At 33.2% G+C, this 27,647-nt stretch overlaps 2 protein-coding genes across 2 annotated transcripts; one reads left to right on the forward strand and one right to left on the reverse strand.

The window, feature by feature from the left end:
• Nucleotides 1–107: 107 nt before the first annotated feature.
• LOC130646953 (girdin-like) lies at nucleotides 108–11,647 on the forward strand. Its single transcript, XM_057452633.1, has 10 exons — nucleotides 108–627; nucleotides 4,017–4,203; nucleotides 4,673–4,924; nucleotides 5,289–5,911; nucleotides 6,069–6,695; nucleotides 6,877–7,260; nucleotides 7,354–8,916; nucleotides 9,007–9,146; nucleotides 9,408–9,575; nucleotides 9,983–11,647. The coding sequence occupies exons 1-10, from the start codon at nucleotides 223–225 to the stop codon at nucleotides 10,140–10,142; spliced, it is 4,509 nt and encodes a 1,502-aa protein (XP_057308616.1). The 5' UTR covers nucleotides 108–222; the 3' UTR covers nucleotides 10,143–11,647.
• Nucleotides 11,648–12,490: 843 nt separating this feature from the next.
• Nucleotides 12,491–20,221, reverse strand: LOC130646954 (V-type proton ATPase subunit H-like). Its single transcript, XM_057452634.1, has 14 exons — nucleotides 20,145–20,221; nucleotides 19,392–19,459; nucleotides 18,085–18,260; nucleotides 17,553–17,861; nucleotides 17,381–17,478; nucleotides 16,812–16,919; nucleotides 16,649–16,733; nucleotides 16,255–16,323; nucleotides 15,739–15,839; nucleotides 15,033–15,111; nucleotides 14,904–14,950; nucleotides 14,580–14,681; nucleotides 14,083–14,196; nucleotides 12,491–13,397 (listed from the first exon to the last, which is right to left on the reverse strand). Exons 2-14 carry the CDS (start codon nucleotides 19,456–19,458, stop codon nucleotides 13,364–13,366), a joined length of 1,389 nt encoding a protein of 462 aa, XP_057308617.1. The 5' UTR covers nucleotide 19,459; nucleotides 20,145–20,221; the 3' UTR covers nucleotides 12,491–13,363.
• Between the last annotated feature and the right edge of the window lie 7,426 nt (nucleotides 20,222–27,647).

Raw genomic sequence — 27,647 nt, forward strand, 5'->3', positions numbered from 1 at the left:
GCATAAAAGTAACATAGCCTGGTCATTGTCTGCTAGTGACAAAACCTTTGTTTTCACAACAAATTATTTCTCATGTGGACCTCCTTTTAATTTGGAATTGGAAAAAGCCTTTCATAAGAATTGTCACTGCGGGGAAGTGTCACAAAAACAACAACGCGAGTAGTAATGTTGGTACATCGAGTTACAAGATGATCAGTCGGTCAAATAAAAATAAAAACCGACATGGCTGACAATGATTTGGTATTACCCAAAGGGGTTTGCCAAAATTTTACCCCTCAACAGTGGCGAAGGACGAAATGTAAGTTATGTTTTCATGATATAATTGACCATACCAAGTCCCTAACAAAAGAAGAATCTGAGGAATTAATAAAAAACTGCATAAAAGGGGAAGAAAGAGACACAGACCAAAAAGAAGACGATATAAGCAATAAAGGTCATTCAAGAACATTTGCTGACCAAGACCTTAGTTATAGTTCACAGTCTAATCATACACAAAGTAGTTCAAAGGGTTCTTCTGACCAACTTGATGTTGAGATAGAAGATCATTCAATTTCAAAGGATTCTGACAATGAAGGGGATGAAACTGATGATACAAGCACTATTGTTCAGAGGAGGAGAAAAAAAAAGGTTTCATAAATTTTTTTTTCGTTTTACTTCTGTACACTCATTTTTTCATGCAGGATAAATGTATAGTCTTTCTGTCTGCCGTGAGGAACAACCACAACAATTTTTTTAGCTTAAAACAAATTATCAAACCTTCTTTCATAATACACAAGTTCACAGTTTTAGTTAACCATTGATTAAATAGATCATTTTTTGCTACAATGCTCTTATTGAGAATGGAAAAAAGAAGTAAACTGTGTTGACGATAAATAAAAGTAAAATAACTTTTTGTAAAGATTTTTTTTAAAATTATATAGCGTTACTACCAACAACATACTCAATTTTCTTGTGTATGTTGCAAAGATATTTATTCTTATTTTCACTATCAGAAGATATAGTATTAAGTTAAATATAGTATTAAAAAGATAGCACAACTAGACATTGTTGTCGAGATAATCATGCAAGATAATCATTCTAATTACGCTACATGATAGTCTAATTTGTAGTTGCCCCTGACTGGTCGTACAGGCAAACTTTTACAGAAGTTGCTTACTCGCTTTCAGAATTGGGATTTTCATTTTGAAATTGCATCTTAACCAATAACACATTTAGTCATAAATTATACAAGTTTGAAATCAAAAAGCAGAGATTTGTTAGTGAAAAAAATATCTATGTAGTACGTTCCAAAGCAGAGCTTTGCAGTCATGTCATTGCCTTTTTTACGATTACGAATAAAGGTTTTCACCAGGGACAAAAAAATCTTTCACATGATGGCCCTAAAGAAAAATCCTATTTTTGGGACAATATTGGCATATATTTGCATGTGCCAATGTAAGTTTGAAATAAATGTTTTCTTATGGTGAGTTTGGTCTTAGCAACCCCTCTTTTACCACATAATATACATGGATTACCAAAGCTTATGAATATGATGTGATTCATAATTGGAAGCTTTTGAGTATGAAAGAAGTTTGAAATACTGAAATCATTGATCTACAAGTGTCTGCCTTATATCGCATAATGAATCAATATTTTACACAAAATTTGAACTTATGCAGCAAAGTTGAGATTTGTGCCTGCTTTCTGATTGGTATATATTTGTACTTTCTTTTTATTGATATTTGATATTTTTAAGGTAGGGTGAGCATGTATCAATAAAATAATTGTGGCTACATTGTTACCTTTTGACCTCCCTTCTTCTTTATAAGATTTTATAATTTCTATGAAAAGCACTCATTTTAATTTGTGTCAATCCTCAAAATATACTTATCTTATGCTTAAGTTTGAGAAATCTTAGCCTAATTCTTATAATGCTTGTAAATGTGCTATATACATTTATATACATCATCATCATCATCATTCTCAGCTTAACGTCCGTTTTCCATGCTAGCATGGGTTGGACGGAGTATATTAATGACCCTCTTCCAATCTGATCTAGACTGTGTTAGATCTAAACTCAACTTCCTCTGTATCAAGTCTGTCCTTATAACCTCCTGCCAAGTCTTTCTCGGTCTGCCTCTGGGCTTTGCCCCAGGAACTATCAAGTCTCTACACTTTCTTACCCAATTATCCTCCTCCATTCTTTCTTTTTACACCATGTGTAAAATAATTATTCAAAATTTTGTGGTATACAACAAAAACCTTTCTTCACCTGTTGTTTAATAAATGGTGACTAGAGGGTGAGTGCAATTATTTGCTTCTAAACTATGAGTAGTATTCATAGCCACCCCTTTCCTCCTACCACACACACAGTTTTTTTATGTAATATATAATAAGGCAAAATGGTAACCGCCGTAGCGAGACACACAAAATGCAGTTAATAAAGGGCGGACAAAGCCGTGGATTTATCTACGGATTACTGACTAGTATGTTAATATTACCTGTTTTCAGACCAATGAAAAAATCACTTTAAAAGCATATCTTAAGATTTATAACATTTATTAAATATAACATCTATTGCTCACTTGTCTTTTGTCTTATTAATGCCTTGACCATTATAGTATGAATTTACAAGTGTGTATTCCTCTCAATGTACCAATTTTAATGTATAATATAAACGCAGACCATGTGTTGTGCGCAAGGAAATTTCCACGTTTGGATTAGGGGGTAGTTGTAACTATGTTTTCTTTGCATGAAAATTTAAAAATAATCGTATCTAAGAAGCCCTAACTGCACTTTTTAACATATTGTATATAAAAAAGGACTACCATAATGGGAGACCAACAATTTTGTTATTTTGTAGTATCTTTTACAGATTTATTTTTAAGAATCAATAAGCATCATAACCATCTTAGCCTTTAACGTCTGTTTTCTATGTTAGTAGAGGTTGGTCCGCGTATATTTATGACCATCCAACCTTTAATTTAACTTAAATTTTTCTTTCACAAGTTTGTTCTTTTTACATACAGTTTTTTCTAAACATCTGGTCGTTGCACTAGGAACGTTTTTATCATCCTGTCCATTCTCTCTCGACTTTTAGAATTTTTTCTAATTTTAATTTTACATTCTTTAAGAATATTACAGTCTTGACTACAAAATTATTATTATTTTATATTTTCTTTTATTTTAAATTATATTTAAATTATGTTGTTCAGTGACAGTTTATATAAATAATATTGTGAGAATAAAAATACACATTATAACTTGGAAACATAATCTAAAACTGTGGTTTTAGGGTACTGCCTGTCTGTTTCAACCCAGACCTTTTATTCTGTACATATACCAGGTATCGAGAGATCGAAGTCCTTTGTCATTCAAATCACTTTGTGAGATTTTTAAAACTATGAACCTGTCCATTTTTTTGTTATATTTAATTGTTGTTTTTACATTCTCTTATGTAACTATTCGTGCGTCTCAAATCAGAATTAACCCTCCTTTCAAATGACTTTAAAATAACGTGTAGGGTTGTAACATTGTATGGGATGTTGCCACTTTTTGTTTTTGTTTGTTTGTTTGTTTTTTATTTGTTTATATACATATTCTGGCATAAGAAGTATACCAGCAAAAAATTAATTATTAACTAAAAATGATAAAATCTAAATTTGTAAATTCCTGTTGGAAATACACAAATAAATAATATAAATAAAATTAATAATTTAACATGTGCTCTTCATAAACAACATTTTTTTGGCTTATCTTCTGTGCCGTATGACTCGTTTTCCCAAAATCATTATGAAGAACACAATCTTTGAAATCTCTAATACTGCTGGAAATGTTGTTTTAGCTTCTCAAGGGTTTTAAACTGTTTTTCTATCACGTTAATCAACCCGAGTCTTTATAAAAAAATTTATGTGAATACTGTTTACAAAAATAATGTGCTTAAATTTTAAAGTACATTCCTGTTGTGTTGATTATAAAGATGTTCATAACATCAGTTTTTTAAAAACTTACTTAGCATATTGAATTTTTCGTTCTAGTTGTCATATAGTTTGGATAAGCAAGACAGTATGGACGGCGACGATGGTTCAGCCACACCAAACCGGTCCGTGCAGAAACGCAGGACCCGATCGTACCGTAAAAACAGTTCGAATCTGCTGCAGTTGACAGCGATGATGCGCTCGTCCAATTCGTCCCTATGTAGTTTTACTAGCGAAATGACGGATGGTAAGGACACACCTGCTTGTAACATTTAAATTTATGCAATGGAAAGTTTTTCTTCTTTGTAACATATCAGGTTGATATGTCTTCAACAGACGGGATGTGTTTTGTTAATAATGAGTTTCATTAAAATACAGTATTTTAAGTTTTTTAACTGATTTTTTCCCAACCGTTTAGAACATACCATGTTTTGTTTTTGCAAAATTAATTCCCAAATGTATTGATTTACAAGAATGCGTTCATTTTTTAACAAACTTGCAATCCAACAGGTTAAAGGGACGAATACTGTTTCATATCTTCTTTTCCGATCTATCTAATGAAGAGTGCTTAATTAATATACCCTTGAAGCTAATATCACTCATTATATTTTTAATAAGATAATCATCTAAGGCTCTTATTATATCATTATAAACTTATGATCCTAAAATTACACATATTAAGTTTTGTTTATTTTGCTGATTCTATTTTTTTAAAGGCTATTCTGACTACGATTACGACGTTCGTAGCGTGACGGACGACACCGATGATTACGCCGAAATGAATGACGTCATTGATGAGTTGGAGACGATCAAGCCGGAGTTGAAAGCGCGCGTGCAGAACGAACGACGGATTTCGAGGACGAAGATATTTGATTTGGAAAGAGAGTTGGAAGGACTTCAGGATTTTTATCGTGCAAATGAAATTGCAAAAGACAGACAGATTAAATCTTTTCAACGTGAGATTGAAGGTAAAAACTAAGTGGTTTTAAATATCCGGTGAAACTACCGTAGAAACTAAAATGTCGTCAGACACATGCATACACAACCATAAATGGTTCAATCTTTTGTACAGTCACCCATTCTTAATCCCTGCAAAACTTTGTTCAAGATTTTTCTACTGGTGTTATGTGCTGCGTCTCATACAAACTTAATGTCGGTCTTTTGTTTGCATAACCCTCAGTGTTGGTCTTATATTCGCACATCACTCAATGCTGGTCTTTTGTTAGCACATTCCACAATGTTGGTCTGTAACTTTTTTTTTGTTTTGCTGTTGTTTTTTCTTTTGTATACACGATTGCATGAAAGTCTTAAGGAAGTGATTTTGTATTTTAGGGTTGAAACTTGAATTGTCCAGTGTTAAAGCCCACGAGAATATTTTGGCACTGAAGTATCGATTAGAGTTGGAAGGTAAAAGCTCGCGTGTCAACGATCTCGAACAGCAAGTTGAATCGCTACAAGACGAAATTTCCAAGCTAACTTCGATGGCGCCCTTAAGCGAAACTTTACACGATATAACTAGCAAAGAGCTTGAGCGTGCACGCAAAAGGATCGTCAATCTGGAAGAAGAGAACCGCTCTACGGAGGAGAGACTAAAGTTAGCCGAAGACTTGCAGAGTAACGATCGCGAGTTTTTAGATGTGCTACGCAATCAGCTAGGTTCGATGGAGAGTGACTTGCTTTCTGCTCAGGATAGTAATCGAATGTTGGAAGACAAAATTAAAATGATGGAGACCATACAAACGGAGTTTTTAAAGGAGCAGGATAAAAACGTGAAAGCGAATAAGGAGGTGGAAGGATTGCGTCAAAAAGTTAAGCGGCGCGATCGACATATTGAAGATCTCGAAGATGATAATGTCAAATTGCAACAGTTAAAGACCGAGTTGGAATCGCAACTCGCCAAAAAAGAATATAAAGTGAAGAAGATGGAACGGAAAGTTTCTGATCTACAAAATGAGGTTTGTTTTGTTGACGTTAGCAAAAATTTAATTTCTACGTAAGTCTCATTGCCTAAGGTCAATCGTAAAGTTTTAAAAAAAGATAGGAGAATTTTTCGCAATCTGCTAACAATATGATTGTGTGTGATCAGTTATTAACATTCTGTTTCGTTTGCAGGTCACGAAATGTTGTAAAGAAATAGCCGATCTCACTGGTGAGAACAAAACGTTAGAACAAGTTCGTCGACTTACTGATTTGAAATTAAAAGAGAAAACAGAATCTACGTCTGAAGTTCAGAATGGCGAGAATATATTCATCCATACACTGGAAGATCGTTTAAAATACACAGAATCGCGTGTTAAGGAATTAGAACTCGAAAACGATAACTTCTCGAGACAGTTTCGAGAGATGTACGATAACCTGATCGCTACAGAGAAACAAGCAGATATTTATAAAGAGCAGTTGAAAGACGCTGAAGCGAAAACAAGTCGATTACGACAAGAAATCAAACATAGCGAAAAGAAAATCGAAATGTTACATCGCAAACTATTGAAAAGCGAAAAGGAGAAAAAACGCGCGGTGACCAGACAAACCAGTGCTGAGTTGAAGTTAAATCGATACGAAGAAGAAGAGCTACGCTCTACCATTTTGAATATGTCTCAAACTGACGCAGCGGAGGATAACGAGGAGGATAAAGGTTCGCGCATGTTAAAATTGAAATTACAATCAACCGAAGCGAAGTTGTCGATGATCGAAGGGAATAAAGGTTACTTGGAAGCGAAGCTGATGAACTTGGAAAGAAAAGTGAGTAACTGAATTTTAGTTATCCACGATTTGTAAAGATCTCCTTTTAAGTGGTATTTTTCTTCAGTTTCGCGAAAGGTTTCTCGAACATAGGCGGAAGTAAATTTTTTTGTTTTGAAGAAACCGCTTCAACAGAGATATTATTTCATCTGTTTAATATCTTTTATCATTTTATTTTTAGTTGGTCGAGAAAGAGCAAGAGATCGTGCGCCTAAACGATTCGATGGAGCGTGACTCCGGCGCTCCATCGCAGGACTACGATCGCTTTGACGCGCTGGAGCAAGAGAACATTATGTTACAAACAAAACTCGACGATTTTGTTATAGAAAATATCGAGCATAAAGATATTGTGAAGCAACTCAAAGAAAATAATGCATACCTAGAAATGACGATACAAAACTTAAATTTGAAATTAGACGATTGTACGCATCGTTTGAAAGAGGTGGAGGAGGCGAATCATAAACTTGGAAGGGAGGCCTGGAAACGTAATCAGAGTCTATCAAGCACACAAGGGGAGGTTGATGCAAGTATCAATGAATTAAGGTCTCATAATAAATTACTACAGGTAAGATTGGGCGGGTTGCAGGTAAGGATTGTGCAGGTGTTAGATGTAATGATGGTTGACAAATTGTTTAACTGCTTTGATTATTATTTTTAGGAAAGAATGAAACATTTCGATGACGTAGAGGAACTGGTCGAACAATTAGAAATTCAAGTGAAGAAAGAAAGAGCGCATGCGCAGTGGTATGCGGACGAAAACGACAATTTAAAAATTAAAATCGCCAAGATGGCTGACACAATTGCGAAGCTTGAAGAAAGCAAGAGTGACTTTGAGAGAAGTATACATCAACTGTCAGATAAAAATAAGGACCTGTACGATGACGTCAAACGATTAGAGGAGAAGCTAGAAATATACGGTCATTTGTTTGGAAAAGATTCTAAACTATACTCCTCGCTAAAACGCCGTTCCATCCAGAGTGAGCGAGACGAAGAAAAAATAATCGAGAAAGCTTTGTCACCATTAATGGAAGAAATCAAGGAAAAGGATATCCAGATAAGGAATCTCTCGAAAGAAGTGGAAGAGAAACAGTCAACGATCAATTCTCTAACAGACGAAATCGATATACTGGAAGCTAATCTTGCTGCCATGGTAACCGAGAAAATCAGAAAGTTGCATTCTGCAGGTGATTCTTCCAGTGAGGAGACCGGTGCCGATTTACAGTCCAGAAGCACAGAGAGCATTTTGTCCTTCGAAAAGTATAGAAGAGGATGTAAAACGTGGGAAAGTGAGAAAGCGGAAGCTAAAAATACCGAAACAAAAGAAAAGCATTCTCTCCCAGCTAAAACGTTTCCTCCGGTACAACTAAGTATCAAGGTGGATGAAGAGGCCGTTGTGAGTATTGATCCCACTTCTAGCGAAGACTTGACCGTGTCTACTGAAGCCTTCTACGAAATGCTGCGCAAACAGGAGGAGTTGATGAAAGAGAAGGACTTGAATTATTATCACAATATACTTGATGACGGTAACGACTCACCAAGTTTATATCGCACGATTGAGAATGCTATATTGGATCAATACAACGACGAAGACCTGTCTCCACCCTCCCCCGTACGGACACTACCGAATACTGACAGAAACATCAAACTAGAGTATAGAGACGGTACAACGTCAAATCATGCCAAGTTCGCTGAAAATGTGATGGAGAACAAGCAACTTGTTGATGATATGTACGAACAACTAGCAGCACTCGAAGACATGGTTAAAACATCTACCACCTCCTCTGTGGCTGTTTCTGCTTCCACCAACATCATGACTGCATCCACTATCTCTCATTTCTCGCCCACTTCTTCCCCTGTAGCCACATTGCCAACTGAGTTAATCTCATCCCCAACTTCCGCAACTACCACCACTACTTCGCTTGTACCAGATACAGAAGTAACCAGTTCAGAGGTATCCCCTACATCTCCGATCACGTGTGCTATTCCAGTCAATCAAAGGCCCAGAGCTGTTAGTATAACAAATATCAAACTTACAACCGAACGTCCGAAAGAACGCGCCACGACTTCTTCACCCGAAAAATCTTCCAGTGAGTCGAAGAGAAGTAGCGGAAACGAAAGTAACATCATTGATCTTTCAGGATTGGATGATTTACTTGCTGAGGTCAGCAAAAGAAACAGTGGTGGGCATGAAGCACGTAATAAAATTATTCCTCCCTCTCCGGTGAGCCTTCTCTCTTTTTGTTTTGTCTAGAGCGACTAGAATTTGGTCTCGTGTAATAATATAAACCTGTTTTTCAACACTTTCTTTCAGCATCCCATCGTTCGAAGACATTCTGAACGTCTTCCCTCCCCTCCGAAACCTATCATGCCGTCAATACGCACGACAAGAAGAAGAATAATCAAGTTGGGTGGACTGAACAGAAGCGATTCTTTCGATAGTGCCACTAGCAGGTTTGTTTATATGAAGGAGTTCATTCTGGTTTAATTTTTTTTTTAAATGGTCTGTGCCGTGTTTTTTTAAAGAATAAAGTAAAATAAGTAATTACCATAAATGCTTAACGCCCGTTTTCAATAAACGCCCATCTAAAAATTCCGATAAGTAAATAAACGTCAGGGGCGACTATTTGAGCAGTAGGGTATGTTGACTCGTTTTAAATTAACAGTGTTTCTAGTTGTCTTGATAAAATTTAAAAAAATTTTTGTTTTTTATAGAAAACTTTATTCAGCCTCGATTAACCCGTCTGTGTGTTCCATATCATCCCAAAGTTCGTCAAGCATATCCGGCGGTACCGCTTCGCCACCGAGCGGCGCGCGCACGCCAGCAAGCTTGGTAAACAGCAACAGTAGCTCTTCTGTGGCATCTTCTGCCAGTATAACAAGGTAAGGAAATGTCATCCTGACAATTTTTCTCTCTAAATTATTTAAGAAAGAGGACAGAACAATCAATTAAAGAGTGACATTCTGTAAATTTCGCGAGATTAACTTTTACAAAATCCGAAAATTGCGAAACTTAAATAATGTAACAGCTAATGTAAGAAAGATTTGTTTGACAAATTTTGCGATTTTGCGATTGACGTATAAAGTATAAAGGTCAATACTAAGACAGAAACGTAAGATCATAAAATCAGTAAATTTCTCAATATAATCTTACTCTTCTGCGAACTCTACAACAAAATGCCGCCAAGTCGCAGGTTTTTTTCCTGATATTAGATTAAATTCTGTATTAATCTGATATTTTGGTCATTCTTAACGCTTCATAACAATTTTTTCGTTTCGTTTTCTCGTAGTGTCATCTATATCCCTCCATCAGAGAAATCTGAATGCTCTTCACCTTCGTTGCAAAGTGATTCAACTGAACATTTGGGCGCTTCAACAACACCGCCCTTCAGACGCCCGAAACTGGATGTGAACAAATTTTTAAATTCATCTTCATCGACTATGGAATAACAGTTAGAAAGCTGTTTAATGTTTTTGATGTCAATTGAGTTTTTGCAACGTAGGCATTTTTAGTGCAAATACGTCATGTGTCATCACATGAGATGCATAAAAATTGATTTGGAAACCTGAAGATGGATGGGATATTTTTTATGTTTTAGATTTTAATGTGTTCATATTTTTATATTTTTATAATTCTACTCTCAAAAGAATTCAGGAATTAAAATTTGGACTTTAAATGTGGGAAAATATACAAAAAGTGAAATTAGTATGTTCATTAGCTCTGTCTTCGTTCCAAAAGAAATGGAATCGCAAAAATATCAAACACGAAATGTTAAACTAAAATTTGTCAATGAAATTATGTCATGTCGAAAAAATCAGTTTGAGGAGATTTTTGATGTATATATATATTTTTTTTTATAAAATATTTTAAGACTACATCTTAACTAGTTGATGAAGGTAACAGCTATGTCAAAAGATGGATATATTTGTACATTAGAATAATGTTTAAAAGCTTAAATATTATATTGTTTTATAAATTATATATATTATATATATGTATTTTATTTTCTGATTTTTAAAGTAGTTTGTTATTTTGAAAGTGAGGCGCGTTTAAAAGTGAGGCGCGAAGAAAGTTTCTTTTTGGGTTTTTTTTATTTTTCATTTTATTTTTTTTATTTTTTTAAATTTTACAAAAAATTTAAGCATGGCAAATTTAAGTGCAGACACTTTTGCGGATCGACTCTCTCTCTCTAAAAAATTTCACTTTTGCGAATCACCGAAACTTGAACTTGAAAATTTTAAGGATTGAATTCAAAACGTATTCTTTTATTATCAAAAAATAGAAACTGAAATAGACCATAACCAATTTTTTTTTCGCAAACATAAACTTCCGCTTTGTTGGGGAATTTGCGATGTAATCATTTGTAAATTTCGAGATTTGCCTGCGAAAGCTTCTTCACTTAAAGGAGTTTAAAACAACGAATACTTTCTGAAAAAATCGAGCTCAAATGACACAATGATCGAATTTTCTGAGCTGTGGAAAGTAAGCAAACTGCAAAATCTTCCAATTCTCTCAATCCGTAATTATATTGACATTAATTTTTCTGAATATAAAAAATGGTCGCCGACTTCTAATGGTAAAAATACAGTGGTATGAAATTTTTAAAAATGATTGTTAGCCTATCATGATAATTTCATTTAAAATTCGAGTGTTGTTTCGTATATTACACCATAGCGTTGGCTGGTATTTTCCTTTAACAATTAATTTTATATTTTGGAATATATCTTCTTAAAAAGTGAATTAAACTTTTGAAAAAAAATAGAAATTCTATTTAGGTTTATTTAATACAATATTAAACAAATTATTGCATGTATTTTTTTATGAACTTGTCATATGTATATATATGTGTATTCTAATGTTCGCGAATCTGGGTAATTCTCCACCATCCAATAAAAAGCGGCACAGTGATGTGCTCATGTAAAGTTATGTTAGAAAAAAAACTATTCATGGCTAAGGAACGAAATTTTAAGAAAGTTATGAAAATTAGGACCGCGAATTATTCAGGCCGACCAAAATTTTGGGCTAATTTAGATTTTTTGAATTGTCAATTTTTTCATTAGGACAAGAATTGGCTCTCAGCTGACTAAAGGGGGTTAGTCTTTGCGAAAATTGACTTCCGAAAATTTGCGAAAATTAAATTGTCCAAGTGATATTTGATGTTAAGGTCTGGAGTGTTCTGTTAGCTAAAAACACTGAAATAATTATTGAATTAATGTAACATTTCTTGCGTCAGGTAAACCTAGAACCAATCTTTCTTGTCGGTTACTTTTATCCTAAACCCAGGGCGCTTGTCTGAACAGAACAGTTATTTTAGGTCCACAAAACCTGTGGCGAGATAAAAAAATGACACAATGCTTCATATCGGCACCTTACGTCGTGCTCCACCCTTGGTCTTTTCTCAAAAACGTAGTCATCAGCTTTTTCCTCACCATCGCCACGTTACTGTCTCACTTCTTTGGTACAGACTTTAAAAATGCTTGCTAGGTTGACAATTTATAGGTAAATCGCTTTATATTTATTTTTTAACAAATTCGGTTTAATCATCTGTTTTCATCCCACATTTACAGCTTGCAATCAGTTAACTGACCGGTATATAATAGGCAAAAAAAAACCTAGCTCAAAATATTTTGACCGCTATAAACATTTTTAAACTGTAATGACCAGGGATAATTATGCAACATTAATCTCGATTAGAAAATAAATTTAGCCACTGCTTTTGAACATTGGCCGTAAAAAAGATTCTCCTGGTCACAACTTTTCATTTTCATATTACACAGGGATACACAACGAAACATAGTGATAAATTGAGAATCATATTTTTGTTTTATCAAAAGCAAAAGAATCGTTTCTGTGTTTTATTACAACTGCAACATGTTGGTAATATAATATCTACAAAAGTTAGCAAGTATAGGATGATTAGAAGTGACGATAACAGACTCTGTGTGAGCGAAGCGTAAAAAGTGTGTTTATGAAAAAAGAGTGTACATTAGGGGAATTAATTTTTACGGCGCAAATTTCGTGAGTTTTTTGAAAACCGATTTACACTTGGTTTATTTTCTGAATTAGCAAGAACGACATACAATATTTATGTGAATTTCAACTTCAGTCTGCGTCTCAAGCCTTTGAAAACGATATAAAATGAGATTCCTTTTCACTAAATTCGCAAATTTTAAAATTTCTCGCGAAAACTAATTCCCTTAAGTTAGTAGTACTGGAACAAAAACGCATCCCAAAAATTCTGATGCCCTCTCCTTCAAATGTTTAAAATAAAACAAAAAATAGCTTCGCAATATCATAAATTGTAAAAGAGTACTATATAATAGATAAGAATTTAGCTACCATAGATAAGAATTTAGCCACCATAGATAAGAATTTAGCTACAAGCATTTTAAAAATTTCATATGGGTTGACATTTATGTTCCTTAAGCTGATTCACATATCACATAGCTAATAATCCTGCAAAAAAATCAATATGCCATTTCCACAAGAACGGAATTCTTACAAAATACAAGTTTAAACTTTTCAGCACAGTGGCATATTATTAAAACACGTTAATAAAAACAATATTATATGAAATTATTTTGTAATCGTGAATTTTCCTTGGATAAATAATCTAAAGTGAGTTTTAAATTAAATTTGATAAAAAATATTCAATATTAAAAATAACGCTTTATTCCACTTTGACTTGCTTTCCCAGGAATTCCCTAAAGAAAACAACAAATCAGAAAGCATGATTCTACATTCTACAAATAGATAACAAAAATCACAAAACTAAAATTTTAAAATATGATGTAACTTTTATTTCCCTTATAATGTTTGGTTATAAAAATAATTGTTTTGTTTTTAAAATTTTCAGAAATGTAAAAAATACATCCATCAAAGTTTCGAACATTTGTTAATTGGAGCATTTATTAATTTAAAAACTAGTTAATTCGAACATTAGTTTATTCGAACATTTATTCATTCGAACATTTGCTGATTCAAACATTTTTTTTAAACATTCGTTAATTCGAACATTTGTTCATTCAAACATTTGTTGATTAAAACATTTTTTCATTAACAAAAATATTGACAAAACTATTGGAAGACAAAATATTCGCGAAATATTTAGATTTTACTTTTGTGAATTAAGAAAAATAATGAATGTGCAAGAGATAAACTTAGCGAATGATAGAGTATGAATATTTTACAGAAATTCTGAGATATCATTTCAAAGATAATCTTAAATTTTTGCGAATTAAAAAATGTAAAATACTTTGTGATTAAAAACTTTCGTGATATGGCTTTCCAGATTTTTAAAACAAACTTTCGCGACGAGATCAGAAATTTGCGAAATTCTAGAAGTTTGCACGCACAAAAAAGCTGCTCATAAAGTAGATCCTAACGCACCAGTTGTGGACGAGAAGCTTTTGGACAGCTAAAAGCGCTTCATATTTGACTTGCTCATCTTCATGCGTCATTCGTAACATCACCAACTCTTTACATCCCAAAGCATCGAAAGCACTGAAAATGAATAAAGCAAGGTTTTCGTAAGTGGAAGAGAACACTAACCAGACGGTACTCATAACAGAAAATTTAGAAAGCTGCCGGGTTCCCAATTTTCATTACATGTTTTATTCGTCACGTCTTAAAGATAAAGAAAACAAAATACTCAGTGTTACTCACTGAAGCAATTTTGAGGGCCTGTCACTGTTTTTTATGCCCTAAAATGCTTTTCAGTCTTGTCTCTAAGACTCTCTAAGACAATAAATATATTTTTTATATTTGTTTCAAAACCTTACTGGTTGGCAGTTAACATAACTGAAAACCGGAGTCTCTCCTTTCTTGTATAACAAAAACGTGCCAAAGGCTAACGTAACGTATCATAGATATAAGTGATGGCTTACGGTCTAGCTCGTGGATAATGTCTTATGAACTCTCCAAGATCGTGGCACGCTACAGCTTGTATTAATGGATCGGTACTGTACTCTAGTAGCTTCACTAACACTCTGAAAAAAAAAATATTAAAATACTTTAATTTAATATAAATAATTGAATTTCCTTTTTTTTCATACGTTTTTCCATTAAACACAAAGCTGACACGAAAGTTAATGCGGAATTTCTAAAGAACTACAACGACAGGTTTTTAAAACTCAAATGCACAAGTTGACACACTCTGTGTAATGTGTGGCGTGAGAAAAATGTGTAATAAATGTGCGAGAAACACTTACTTTAGTAATTCATAATTCTTCTCACAAATTTTAATTGCATTCTCTCTCTAAATGTAAAAATAGGCAATTTATTTTCCATACAAAGAAGTCAATAAGAAAATAAAATTTCTACAGAAAAGAATATTTTACCCAAAATTTTTCCTGTTTATGAACTGGACTCCATTCAAGTCGACCAGATTTCACTTCTGCCACATACTCATCCCAAGTACTAAAACAAAAATAAAATTTTGCGAATTTCGCGATTTGGCCCTTCATTCGCTAAATTTAATTTCCGCCAAAAAAACCATTTGTTAACCACGTATTTGATCCTTTTAGAATGCAGAAGAATGATCATTGTAACGTTTTCGAAAAAATAAAGTTAGTATTTCTTCGAATTTTTGTGTTATACCCACGAGTTTGATTAAACAAAGTCATGTCGTTAATAAAATATTAATTGTTGAATTTTCACTCTCCCTGTCCAAAAAAGGAACAAAAAAAGGAATCAGCTTTGTTTATTCGCGAAATTAAATTCCCGCGAAATGCATAATCTTTCTTGATTCGCAAAATTTAATTCCCGCAAAAGCAAGAAAATTTTGCAAAAGGCTTGACTCGCAAAAATTTCTTCTCGCGATATTTTCTTCAAATAAAGTACTTGACGATATAGAAAATAACTTAAAAATTTAATTCAAAACACAGAAGCATTTATCACCAACTTTTCTGGTCATCTACGTTAAGTTATACGTATTTTTATTTTTAGTTAATTTTTTTACAACTGTCTTTAAATTACAGCTGTCATCATAACTTATGTGTGAAGTCAAGAATCATTTTCGGTGTTACTTTGAAAAAAAAATGTAACCTTAGATCTTGCACACTATCTTGTAACTTTTCAGAAACGTATTCAATATCATCTTTGATATCTTCATCAGTCCAAGTTTTGCTACTTAACACATTCAAGACCTAAATGAAATTTTGTTCAATTGATTTGTGCACACAACTGCTTGTTCTAATGAAAAAAATATGAAATAAAGCATGTCTTATGAAAGGCTTGTAATTAGTAGGAAAAGATAGCCATCGAGGGAAAGGCAAACTAAGGCAAACCTTTGTTTTTAAAGTTTAAACCATTCCACGTTTTTTAAATTCTGGTTAGGAATAATTTGTTTATTTTTTACACTAAAAATTCTGAAGACGTTAATTCAAATTGACAACTCATATCTCTTTTAAACAAGTCAGTATTTCAAACAGTGCTTTCTAAATCAATAACCTACAAATTAGTGCCAATCTGAAGGTGTTTCTACAAAGAAATCATCTGGCATCTCAGTTTGCATCTCTTCTAACAAGCTCAACAATACTTAAAACATTTTCTAATACTTACAGGAACTAGTTTGCTTTGGATGAGTGAAACACAAGCTGTCTTGCAGTTCTCTGGCTTTTCCAATAAATTCTATAAAAAAATTATTATGATTTTAATATATAAAAAATCTATGAACAGAAAGATCTAAAAGTGACATTTTGTATGCCTTTCTTTACAAATTTGATTTGTCGTTAAAAAAATGCAAATAAATAACAGTCCATTCCATGCCAACTAAACCCTCACGTTGAAACAAGATATTTAATTCACATTGGAAATAACTTTTCATTAAATTTTTATTATAATTGCAGTTCTTCTATTTCCTTTGGAAATATTTTCTAAGTGCTAGATTCCAAAGTAATCATTTGCGGTAACACACAGAATTCATTGTAATAAACCAACCGCAAAATAACTTTACCTTAAACGTATGGATAATAATACGTGTCACTTTTTCTTTTTGTGAATTTCGCAAGATATCAGCCAATATTGGAATAACATTGTTTCTACAAAACAAACAGAAATACAATGTATTTAGCATGTACTAACAGCATGAATGACCCTAATAATCAATGCACACTTACTCGCCAACCTTTGCAGCAATTTCTGGTTGAAAGGACAACATCCAGATGCAGAAGATAAGTTGATATTGAAGCTGAAAGCCAAGATTGCTTAGTAGAACTGAAACGATGCTAAATAAAGTTTGAGATGATCTTACAATCAAGAGCTATTTTTTAGCTAGTAGGTGAAGAACCTCACCGTAGAATTGGTTCGTGAGAATTAAATTGTTGACACAGAAAAAAAATTTTTTACACTTTTTACCCTTCCATTTATTTTCCTAAAAATCTTTAATATTATTAAAGCAATAACGCCGAAACTTTACAGTAAACAAACTATAAAGCAGACAATTGTTTTGGTCCTACGTAACGATTTCGGTTAATATTGACCTTCATAAAGTGGACACAAGACAATTTTTAAAAAATTTCTCACAACTTTGAAGCTTTTTTTCCAATTAAAGGCATCTCTTTACTACTCAAGCAGTTAATCCCTCACACAGATATCTGTTTTACCGATTACATTACATTCTAGATCAACCCACTTTAAAGCAGAACCTTTCTAAAGCCGGTAAAAATGTTTTTCACACAAAATATACCTGTTAATTCCATCAGCTTTGACAAAAGGCATTCTGTAATCGTCGATACGCATCAACAATTGAATACATTTTGCCACACTCTGAAGATACTCATTGCCCTGAAATAAATCGTTGTGTTTACAAATGTTACATTTAATCTACCAACACCACAAGATCTGTAAATATGACTTACTGGAGAACATAATTGAACTTTTAACCAATTCAGGAAATAAATTAAATCAGAATCTGGACAACGATAGCGACTCAAGGTAGCCAATTTAGTGATCAGGCGGCTCGCCATATGCATAACAATAGAATCGTCTCGGTTTAAAAGTGTTACAAGAATAGGCCAGATGTTCAAGTCATTTTTTAAAGCAACATCATGTACTTGTTTTACTCTGTCTTTGGATTTTGCGAGAATATCATCTAGCATAACTAATGAGTATTGTATCACATGTTCTTTTGCAACATGTCCAATCAGTGACAAGAGTGTCATTATACACTATAAAAATAACACATTCATGTTCTATAAAAGGAAATCTAGTTAGCAAAATAATGCATAGAACAAAATCTGACAATCAAGAAATCAAGAGACAACAAAATCAGAAAAATGTTATGACAGATTTATCGTGTCAATATTACCATACCTTTCTGTTTTCTTTTGTTAAAAAGTGAAAGCATGGTTATTTTTGTTTTGTTTTCTAGTTTAATTATACATAATATACCTTTTCTGGATTATCTTCAAATAGTTTTTTTTTCGCCTCTTCGGGTTGACGGTCATAATGACTGACAAATTGATAGTCAGCTTGTGAGATCATTTGACCTTGATGGTAGGATTCCCAATTAATGTGGTACGATCGGATCTCCATCAGTTTGCCTTCCAACCGACTCAACAATACACCTAAATAAGAAAATTTTAGTCAAACATAATTAGGCACAGCAACAAATAAGATATAATAATTACATTAAGTGTTTGCATTGCACAATAACTTAAAAACACCTTTTCCAAAGCTCTTGCAATATGATATGATTTGAAAAAAATACAGCACTGTATTTAAAGCATAAAATATAATTAGTCTGTATGTGGTCTAACATTTTAAAGTTTGCAATTTACTATTAGGGAATCTAAAACGCAGTTGCTGCATGATAATTTTTCAGAAAAGCCTTTAAATTTTCTTCATATACATAAACAACAGGAACTTGTCCTAAAAATGCAGCGATTTTATTTCAAGCAAATAAATAAGAGTGGAATTATTACTGAACTTTTATTTACCAAAAATAATAAAATAATAAAAGTAATATAAGTAATATATATATATATAAATAAATACAGAAAAATAAGTATATATATAAATTTAATAGGTTTGGCAGTATACATGCTCAATGCTAATATTAATTACTTTGTGATTACTTGTCTAATAAACAAGCTTTTGATTTTTAATATCAAATTTTTCATTTTAATATCCAAAACTTCAGACAATAGTTTATTTTTACACAAAAAGAAAAAAATTGCTTTCACATACATAATCATTGTATTTAGCATTGTAGCACCCACTCTTGCAGAGCTTTTGTAGTTTTGTAACAGAAAAATGATGTAATAGGGGTACAGAAAATACACAGTGTAAGAATTTTTAAAATGTCCCACATAATAATGTATTTTTTTACAGAATTCTGCAAAGAGTTTTTAATTTACTTGATATGCGAAAGATAAATTTTAGATAACATCAAAAACAACAAAGAAAGTATAATGTCAAAAAAGTAAATAAAAATAAAGAGAAAAATAAAATTAATTGAAGATAATTTTTATTAGAAATACCATAGCAAAAATTGCAATGGGTACTATCACTATTTTTTGAGAGGAGTGCTTGTAAAATAACTAAAAAAAAGAATGAGTGCTTATCCAAAAAAGTCTTTCATTTTAACGGAGTGCGTAATGAAACATTTATATAAATAATCATTTCGAAATAAAACGCATCCAATATTTTAAGTTTGATGTAAAACTAGTCACCTGTGATTAACAAAATAATCTTACCATTTTGAGCATCATCTTGTGAAAATGCCAGGTCATCTCTGTAGACAGTGTAATCCTTACCAGCCATACTTGTTATTTAAAAATTAATAAGAAAAAAATTAAAAAGACATGATAAACTCAAAAAATATGACATTTGAGAGTAATACACTAGATACTTAAGGAACATGTTAAATGTCAATTTCAAATAAGAAAAAAATATAAAAATAAAAAATTCAAATAAAAATAATCAATAATGACAATGATTCATAGCTAAAATACTCTAAAACATTGAAGTGTATATACTTGCACTTAACAGCACAAAAAGTGATTTTTCCAGCCTTTTTGTAACAAATTTGGGTTACATGATGCTGTTGTGATAATAAAATTTTCAAGTATCATGAATATCTTTATAAAAATATATTGCAATCTCGATGATTCAAGAGGAAAATTGTGGAGATGGCATATTGTGTGTGCTGTTGGATATTGAAAGGAGACGAGGGTGCCGATAAGCCGCATACGCCGTAAAAAGTGCAGGCGTTTTCAGGCGAGTTTGGCGTTTTAAAAAAGATTCAGGTATTTGCCCGAAAAAACCTGCATAGTCCCGAACAATGCCTGAAAAAAAAAGATTCACCATAAATGACTCTCAAATAATTATTTAAAAAAGTATAAAAATTAAAATGAACTAACTATATGGTAGCTAAGTTCTTAAAAGAACGCTTTTCTATGGTTTTTGATAAGATTTACTTGATAAATAACTTATATAAACTTTATTACCTTCTTTCTCTTCAAGCGCGTTCTTTCAACTGTCGTCCGCCATGTTTATGTTACAAGGTGTTGCATTTCGGGAATGTTCAGGGTGAGTTCGGGCGTGTTCGGGAAAGTGTGGGCGGTTTCGGCGGACAACCCTCAATTTAATTCGAAAAAGTCGCCCGAACTCGCCCTTATATAGCGGGTGTTTGTGGCTTATCGGCACCCTCTTGAAAGGAGTTGTCAGATGGAGGAGCAGAGAGAGAGAGAGAGAGAGAGAGAGAGAGATTTATACCTCTCCAAGACACATAGCTACACTATTTATTTATAAAAGGGCCCTAAGTTTCTAGAGTGTTTTAATCTCTTAAATTTCTGCCAAGTGGACAACAACCTTGTTTCGTGGGGATTTTGAACCAACAACAATTTCAGGTATGTGGAGTGGGTAGATTTTGAGCGCTCTCGCTGTAGCTATGATGTATCTACCGCCATCTCCAAAGGTTTGAACAACGGGATAATTGAATATGGTGAAATATAAAAAAAGTATTTTTCATAAATTGTAAAAAGAAAGTCTTCTTCCTAATTTACTTATTTGCAGATAGCTAGAGAATTTGGAGAACTGTCTGATGTATGACCCTCAGTAGTAGCCATCTTGATCTGCACGAAAACATAACACTGTCCCGCATGCTGTCCTGCAATATGACCTGCTTAATCTCAAGCTAGTTATGACCCAACCTCGCTCCCAGGGCTCAGGCCCTGATAGCAAGGATGAGTATGACCTTGTTCCCAGGACTATTTGTCTTTTATATAAGATGGCCAGCAATGTTGTTCCCAGGACTTCCTTTTCATTTTTAGAGTACGTAGGTGGTGGAGAGTCATTTAACTGTATCTGGTGTTTTGGTTTTTGATAATAATTAAAAAATAGTTGTTTATTTGCTTTGAAAATGCATTTCGTGTTGTGGGTTTAAATTGCCTTCATTCTATAATTTATCAAGTTACTCTCTTTTGTTGTTAACTCAACTGAGAAGACCAAGTCTTCACAACTGTCCATAACACCTTGTCTTCTCACCTAAAAATTGTAGTCACATTTGTTAATCATAAGTTCTTTTCACTGAATGTCGAGTTTATATGCATGGGTGCCCTTAACCTTATATTATAACAGATAAAAAACTAAAAAGCTCTGGAAACGAGGTTGTGCGGGAGCCTATACTGTACTACGGACTATATTTTATTTTTTCGTGTAGATCAAAAAACTCAATACTCTTTAAACTGATAAGGAATGCTGTTGAACCAATATGCAAGACGGAAAGATTTACAGGAAAAGAAAAAGAATTGGTGGGACGAGGTTCGCATTTGAACGATTTTTTAGTTTGAATCATTTTGTTTAGTTCTGGATTGAAACATTCTGTTGTGCTTTTTTTAAACCTGACGACTGCTATCCCGAAGATTTACACGCACTTTTTCTTTACCTATTAATCTGCTCAACATTTTGAAATAAGATCGATCTTGTTGTAGCAATTGAAGGTTAACGCTTTCCAGAGACGTTAAAATGTTAAAAACAGAGTTAGGAATACCTTCTTACCTATTGGAGTGTGACCACGAATGTCATTTTACGTGCAGGTCAACCTGATATTTTTTATATTAAGATGGTTCATCTCCATATCAAAAAACGCTGCAGGCCCTGGGATCGAGGTTGACGTGCGGGTGTAGACTCTAACTTCACTGTTCAAGTTTCCGTTTATGCAACGTGACGTATAATTTACTGGCTTCTACATTTCTAATAGTAAAATTGATCCTTTTCCCGAGTAATTCAACGCGACTTTTTGTTGTCGACATCAGAAGCTGATTTGGTCTAACGATAACGAAGTACGCGATGTTAAAACATCATATGATTTCTTTTCATCCATTTTTATCACCACTTAGAATAAAACAGTTAGAAGACGCGTTCAAACAAACCGAAGTGGTTATATTAGGTTACTCGAATCGAAATGATCAACAAGTTTCAAAACTCGTTTTCCTCAAATAAGGCATCGGTTATTATCTTGTACTTTAAAAACAATGTGACTGTATGTCAGAGATTACCGTATATTACAAAGTTTGTTGCTGTGACTGTATAATCTATACGTCGCTGGTACTTAATGAACGAATGAGTTTGATACAATACTTCCTTTTATTAAAGCCTGTTCAACCAGAGTTGCGATGAGAGCAAAGAAACCTTTATACATGGACAAGGGTATCGTAGCACAAAAAGTCAAAAAGAAGTTAAAAGTTGTGACAATGGAAAGAAGAAGCAAGCCCTGGAAATAAGTTTGATTGTGATATCTGATATCTTACACAGATTTTCAACCCAATAGCTTTTCTAGACTGGCTACGGATAAGTTTGCTTGTTATCAGTAAAATCACGCTACATGCAGCAAGAAGAATTATCATAATTTTGTTAGATGTGGTCTTCAGAAGTTTATCAGTGGAAATTCACTTCTTACTTCATTGTGTGATTAATTTGGACGAAAGACAAATTAAAGGAGCTACGGAACGGCTGTTTGTTTTCGACTTTAGTGACTTACACGAAATTCGAGCTGATGGCGGCGAAAAATAAACTTGCTATATTTTCGGCATGTATGTAAGTGTGAGGATTTTATTTGTATGATGTTGGCGAGTAGACATTATGAATCATGTTTTGTATATAAATAATGCTTTAACGAGCAACCTCGTCGCCAAGGGCTTTTGCCTTTTTCACATCGAGGCCGACGTTTTGTCAAGGAAACGCTAGTAGTAGGTTTAACATGGACAACAAACCCTGAGGACGAGGAAGTTTAACCATGGAAAAAAATGTGAGGTAAATGCGGGAAAGTAAGATAAGCGCAAAAATAAAAATACGAAAAAAGTAAAATTTTAAAAGAGAGAGAAAAAAACGTCGTCACGAAAATGCATAAAAAGATTCTACTTTCATTTGTAAAGGGATGACATCATCTCCACATCGCGTAACACTTAAATATTGGTATCATCATATCATAATATTTCTAACTCATCCTTTGTTGTAAGAGTGCTAATTCAGTGTTTGTTGAGACTTTAATCTCAAGTTTCATTCTTGTGTGTTAAGGTGAAAATATTCCTCTAGAAAAGACTTTTATATTATTTTTTTCTTAAACATTATTAATTTCGATTCTAATCTTAACTAATGGGATTAGAATTTTTATATACCTGGAGGCAGAATAATATAATTAACGGTCTACTTGGTTCGGCGCTAAGTTGAGGATTGTACTTAATGGTCAATTTGCCTAAAAGAACCATGTTTTCGATGACTGATAACCGTGTGGCCACATGCAAACACAAAGTTACGTAATATATATATAAGAAACAGTCCCCGAATCAAGCTTGAATCAATTAGATGTCGAATTAAAGAAATCACTCTGATCAGCGATGTATTTTATATGCCTGTTTACAAAAATTTGCCGTACTTAAGACAGACTTAAATTTTTAATTTAGTTAGTTATCATGGTTTCACAAAGGACTTCGGGTATTTTGGGCATTTCGTTTTTTCAATTCGATACTTCTATATATCAAAAAACGCTACAGGCCCCTGGATCGAGGTTGACCTAGTCCTGATTTTAAACCAATTGTTTCGATTAATGTAAATAAACTTTGAGTGTAGAAATGAAAATACTTAGCATATATTTTAATTATGTCCACATTTAACACGCACACGCAAAAGGATTCCTTGCTAAACAACAAAACCTAAACATTGATTTCACGTATTTGGAGTACCAATTTTCTGCTCGAGAAAAATATTTTTGCTCGCTTAAGATTCTGCTCCCTACATCTTTGTTCGCTAAAACTCTGCTTGAAATATTTTAGCTTGCTAACGTGTCTGTGCACAATATTTTTCTGCTCGCAAAATTTTTTTGTTCGCGAGAGTTTCTAATACTCAAATAGCATATTCACGTATAGTTGAAATGTGCCTGTTGTACAACACTGACTTTCATATTCGTGCCAAACGTAGGATAGATTTGTTAGAGTTATACTTTAGCGTTTGAAGTTCAAATTCAGGTAGTTGATATACAAAAAAGAATGATTCAAACAGATAAAAAATATTTTGCCAGCTGCAGTATAATGACCTCGACGTCAGGATTTTAGTTTGTTAAACATTTAGACATTCTAATGACTGGTAGCCTTATGGTAGAGTGGTCGCTTCCAGTGCAGAAGGTATTGGGTTCAAACCCAGGTCGAGTCATGCCGGAGACTAAAAAAGTGTTAATCTTTCCTTTCTGCTTAGCGCTCAGCATGAGCATAGGATTGATATCTTAGGCTGTTGTGTAGTTGGGCGATTGCTGTGTTTGCACGACTTTCGTAGCTCAAATGAGAGTTTTAAATGCACCAGAGAACCCCCTTTGCAGAACCCTCGTTGATAGCAGTACCAATAGGAACTGAAGAGGCTATCTTGGGTAGTTAATTTCAACAGAAAAAACAGCGGTGTGATAAAGTTGTATTCTTTCTACCATTTGTGAATAACATTTTTTCTTGCAAGTTCATTTTTACGTCATATTTATATCACGCTAGATGAAAACGAAAAGTAGCATAGAGCTGCGATTGGAAGTTATAAGATAGTTTAGCAAGGTTCAAACAAGATTTGTTTGCAAATAAACACAACATAATTTGTCTTCTAATTATATTCCTTTATTGGAAAACATGTTTTTATTTTTCCGTTCTGTATAGAAACTTATGTTTAGTCTCGATTATTCAAAGATCCGATATGACGTCACGCTTTTTTATACAATTTGTTTCGGAAGAACTGTTACAATTTCTGTTATATGCGAGGATTTGTCTTCAACATCGCTACAGAAATCTTATATATATTTAATTTTTTTTTAAAAATGAGCTACTTTACGACTTTTATTTAGTCTAAAAGAACATTTACTCTTTCTTGTTGCCATATTTTCTGTTACCATCTTTCCCTAACCTTCCAAAGATACTCGTATAAAACCTTGTCGGATGCTTTGCATTTTTTATAATAGGGACGGTTCAAGTTTGAACAAAGCGGTAGAGACAGAGTCTCTTTAATTTCTTATAACAAAGTTTTACCACTTTTTCCAAATACATCAATTGATAACCTGAGATTTTCGTAACCGCTTTGTTTCAGAGCTTTTATTCACACGAAACCGTTGCAGTATCGAAACGAACTCATGTCAGTTTTTGTTTTGAAACGGAATCATCGGATAGTATGTATAGACGTCCTATTCAGTATGAAATTCAGTCTATACGCAACACGGTGTTAGGCGAGCACGCTTAGTAGATTTTAGCTTTTGTTTTAATCACGTTTTTAGTATAAGACTTTTAAAACAAAGAAAATCATGATTTTCGTTTTTCTTTTCGTTTGCCCACTTTTGCTCCATTTTTTTTTAAAGTTTTAAATCTCATGCTGCTTGTAAGCCAAAACTAATTCACGCATGCGCCGAGGACAAGAAAAATCATCTAGTTTTTACTTCATTTGTATTGATTTATTTACTGACACTTGAAAGCTGCTGGATTGATATTTGTGACGTCACATTTTCATTTGAATCACCTCGGGATGATAACGGACTACCGAAACTTGAAACGTCTAAAAACGATTTTCTTTTAATCGATTTATGAATCCTCCTGCGAATAACTGGTTGCATAAATATGTAAACAAACGCGTCGAAAACGACATTTAAACGATAACATAATCGTGCGTATAGTTTAAGTGACGGTTTAAACACGAGTATAACATCAGGAATTGCCACGAATAAAATAAAAGATAAAACTATAAAGAACGGAACAAATATTTTCAATCTTCTATTCTGACCGTGCTTCCTTCGTCCTGTTTTTATCTTGTAAAATATGTATCCGTAGACGATTGTGAACGTAACCAGTACGAATGCAGACAAAGACATTAATATTTTTCGGAATGCAGTCTTGATTAACCCGACATTCAACACTATGGTTTCACTCAGAATTGACATAGTAACAAAGTAGATCACCATAGTTGTCCAGCTGGAATGACATATACTTAGTTTGTGTCTGACAAAAAATGAATTCGTGTATCGTAGATGTAAATAGATTTCTAAAAATCTGTCTAGTGTTAGTGAAAACATAACCGTATAAAACGGAAAATTTAATCCTTGGCCAAACAGGGCCAGATAATTTAAAATGTCATCAGTCATTGATTGAGAAAAACCGTTCCGAATGATTCCAAGTAACGCGTAAAATATATGACAAATCGATAAATGAACGATCAGATACGTTTGTGTATACTTCCATCGAGAAAATATTTTCAAACAATAGATGCCAATAAGATGCAGTAATAGGCCGAGAATAGAAATTGTCAATATAAGTATCTCTAACCAAGACATTTCTTGCCAAATATAAAAATTCTAATTGGTTAGTACAACTAAGAGTAGACAATGATTGGTTAAATTTTATTGCTCACATGCGTATCATAAAATCAATCAATTTCGATTAACTTTCGAACGTTAGTCTATTTCTTTTTCGCGGTTTTTTTCACAGCAGTTTAAATATGACGCCACACGGAGTATAGTGGATTTCTTTCTCTACGACTTGGACGCAAAATGCTTTCTGTTCTTCAGCTTTTTCGATCACAAACGAAAACTCTATTCAATCGAAAGTAAATATTTAATCCCAGCTTTATATGGAAAAAGAAAGATGTTATGGGTTGTTACGAAATTGAAAAACGTTTTCTTTTCACCTAATTTCTTGAAAGAAACAACAACGTTTGAAGCCTTTTGTTTTGCGTAATTATCACCCTAGCTCTGACGGGAATTTTTTTCCGTAATTAAGCAAAATATTGTTTGCTCTAACTGGTCGTTTAAAATGAAAGAATGGGAAGTTTTAATAAAATATTTATACATGAAAAAAAATTTCAATATTTATTATTTTACATTTTTATAAAACAGACTAATATGGATTAATAATTAATAAGAAAAAATATAAACGCTTACAATAAATGCCTCGTATTGGAATACTTTTATTCCATAACAAAATCTCCCTTCTTGGCATACCATATACGTCTATATAAATAAGTCCGCAGCAGGTCATCTCTTCATTGGAGATTACAAACTCACGCTTTACCTCAGTTGCAGTCTGGGAGAAAATTTAAAGTTTTTAGGTTTTTCAAAGGGGCTACCAAACAATTCAATAAGCTCCATTCCCGGCGTGTAATAAATGAACCACTCAAAAGGTGTAGGTGCAAGAAATTATACACACTTAAGAACCGCATCGACGTCTAGACAATGTGTTTAAAAAAAATATTTTTTACGATGAATTTGCTATTTTTTCTTTTTCTTTTTTTTTTTCTTTTTTTAATTTCCTTCAATTATCTTTTCGCGGTAAAATAAGCTACGGTCTGTGAAATATACTAAATATCAGTAATTCGAAAGCTTGTTTTAAGACGAGGGAACAGGGACAACACGGGTGTATTTTTTAAAACAAGCTTTGTCACCAGCTAGTAATTAATACACTAAAAAGATTTTAAAGTCATTGTTGTTGCTTATACTGGCT

Source organism: Hydractinia symbiolongicarpus, chromosome 6, assembly GCF_029227915.1.
Source record: "Hydractinia symbiolongicarpus strain clone_291-10 chromosome 6, HSymV2.1, whole genome shotgun sequence".
NCBI lineage: Eukaryota > Metazoa > Cnidaria > Hydrozoa > Anthoathecata > Hydractiniidae > Hydractinia > Hydractinia symbiolongicarpus.

Excerpts from the sequence above, each read along its gene's own strand:
- LOC130646954 (XM_057452634.1), bottom strand. The coding sequence starts at position 19,458 with ATGGCTGGTAAGGATTACACTGTCTACAGAGATGACCTGGCATTTTCA. Across the intron at positions 16,920-17,380 it reads AAAGCTGATGGAATTAACAG|CATCGTTTCAGTTCTACTAA; the intron begins GTATATTTTGTG and ends AACTTTATTTAG. Across the intron at positions 15,112-15,738 it reads GATAGTGTGCAAGATCTAAG|TACTTGGGATGAGTATGTGG; the intron begins GTTACATTTTTT and ends TTTTTGTTTTAG.
- LOC130646953 (XM_057452633.1), top strand. The coding sequence starts at position 223 with ATGGCTGACAATGATTTGGTATTACCCAAAGGGGTTTGCCAAAATTTT. Across the intron at positions 4,925-5,288 it reads TTTTCAACGTGAGATTGAAG|GGTTGAAACTTGAATTGTCC; the intron begins GTAAAAACTAAG and ends TTTGTATTTTAG. Across the intron at positions 8,917-9,006 it reads AAATTATTCCTCCCTCTCCG|CATCCCATCGTTCGAAGACA; the intron begins GTGAGCCTTCTC and ends ACTTTCTTTCAG.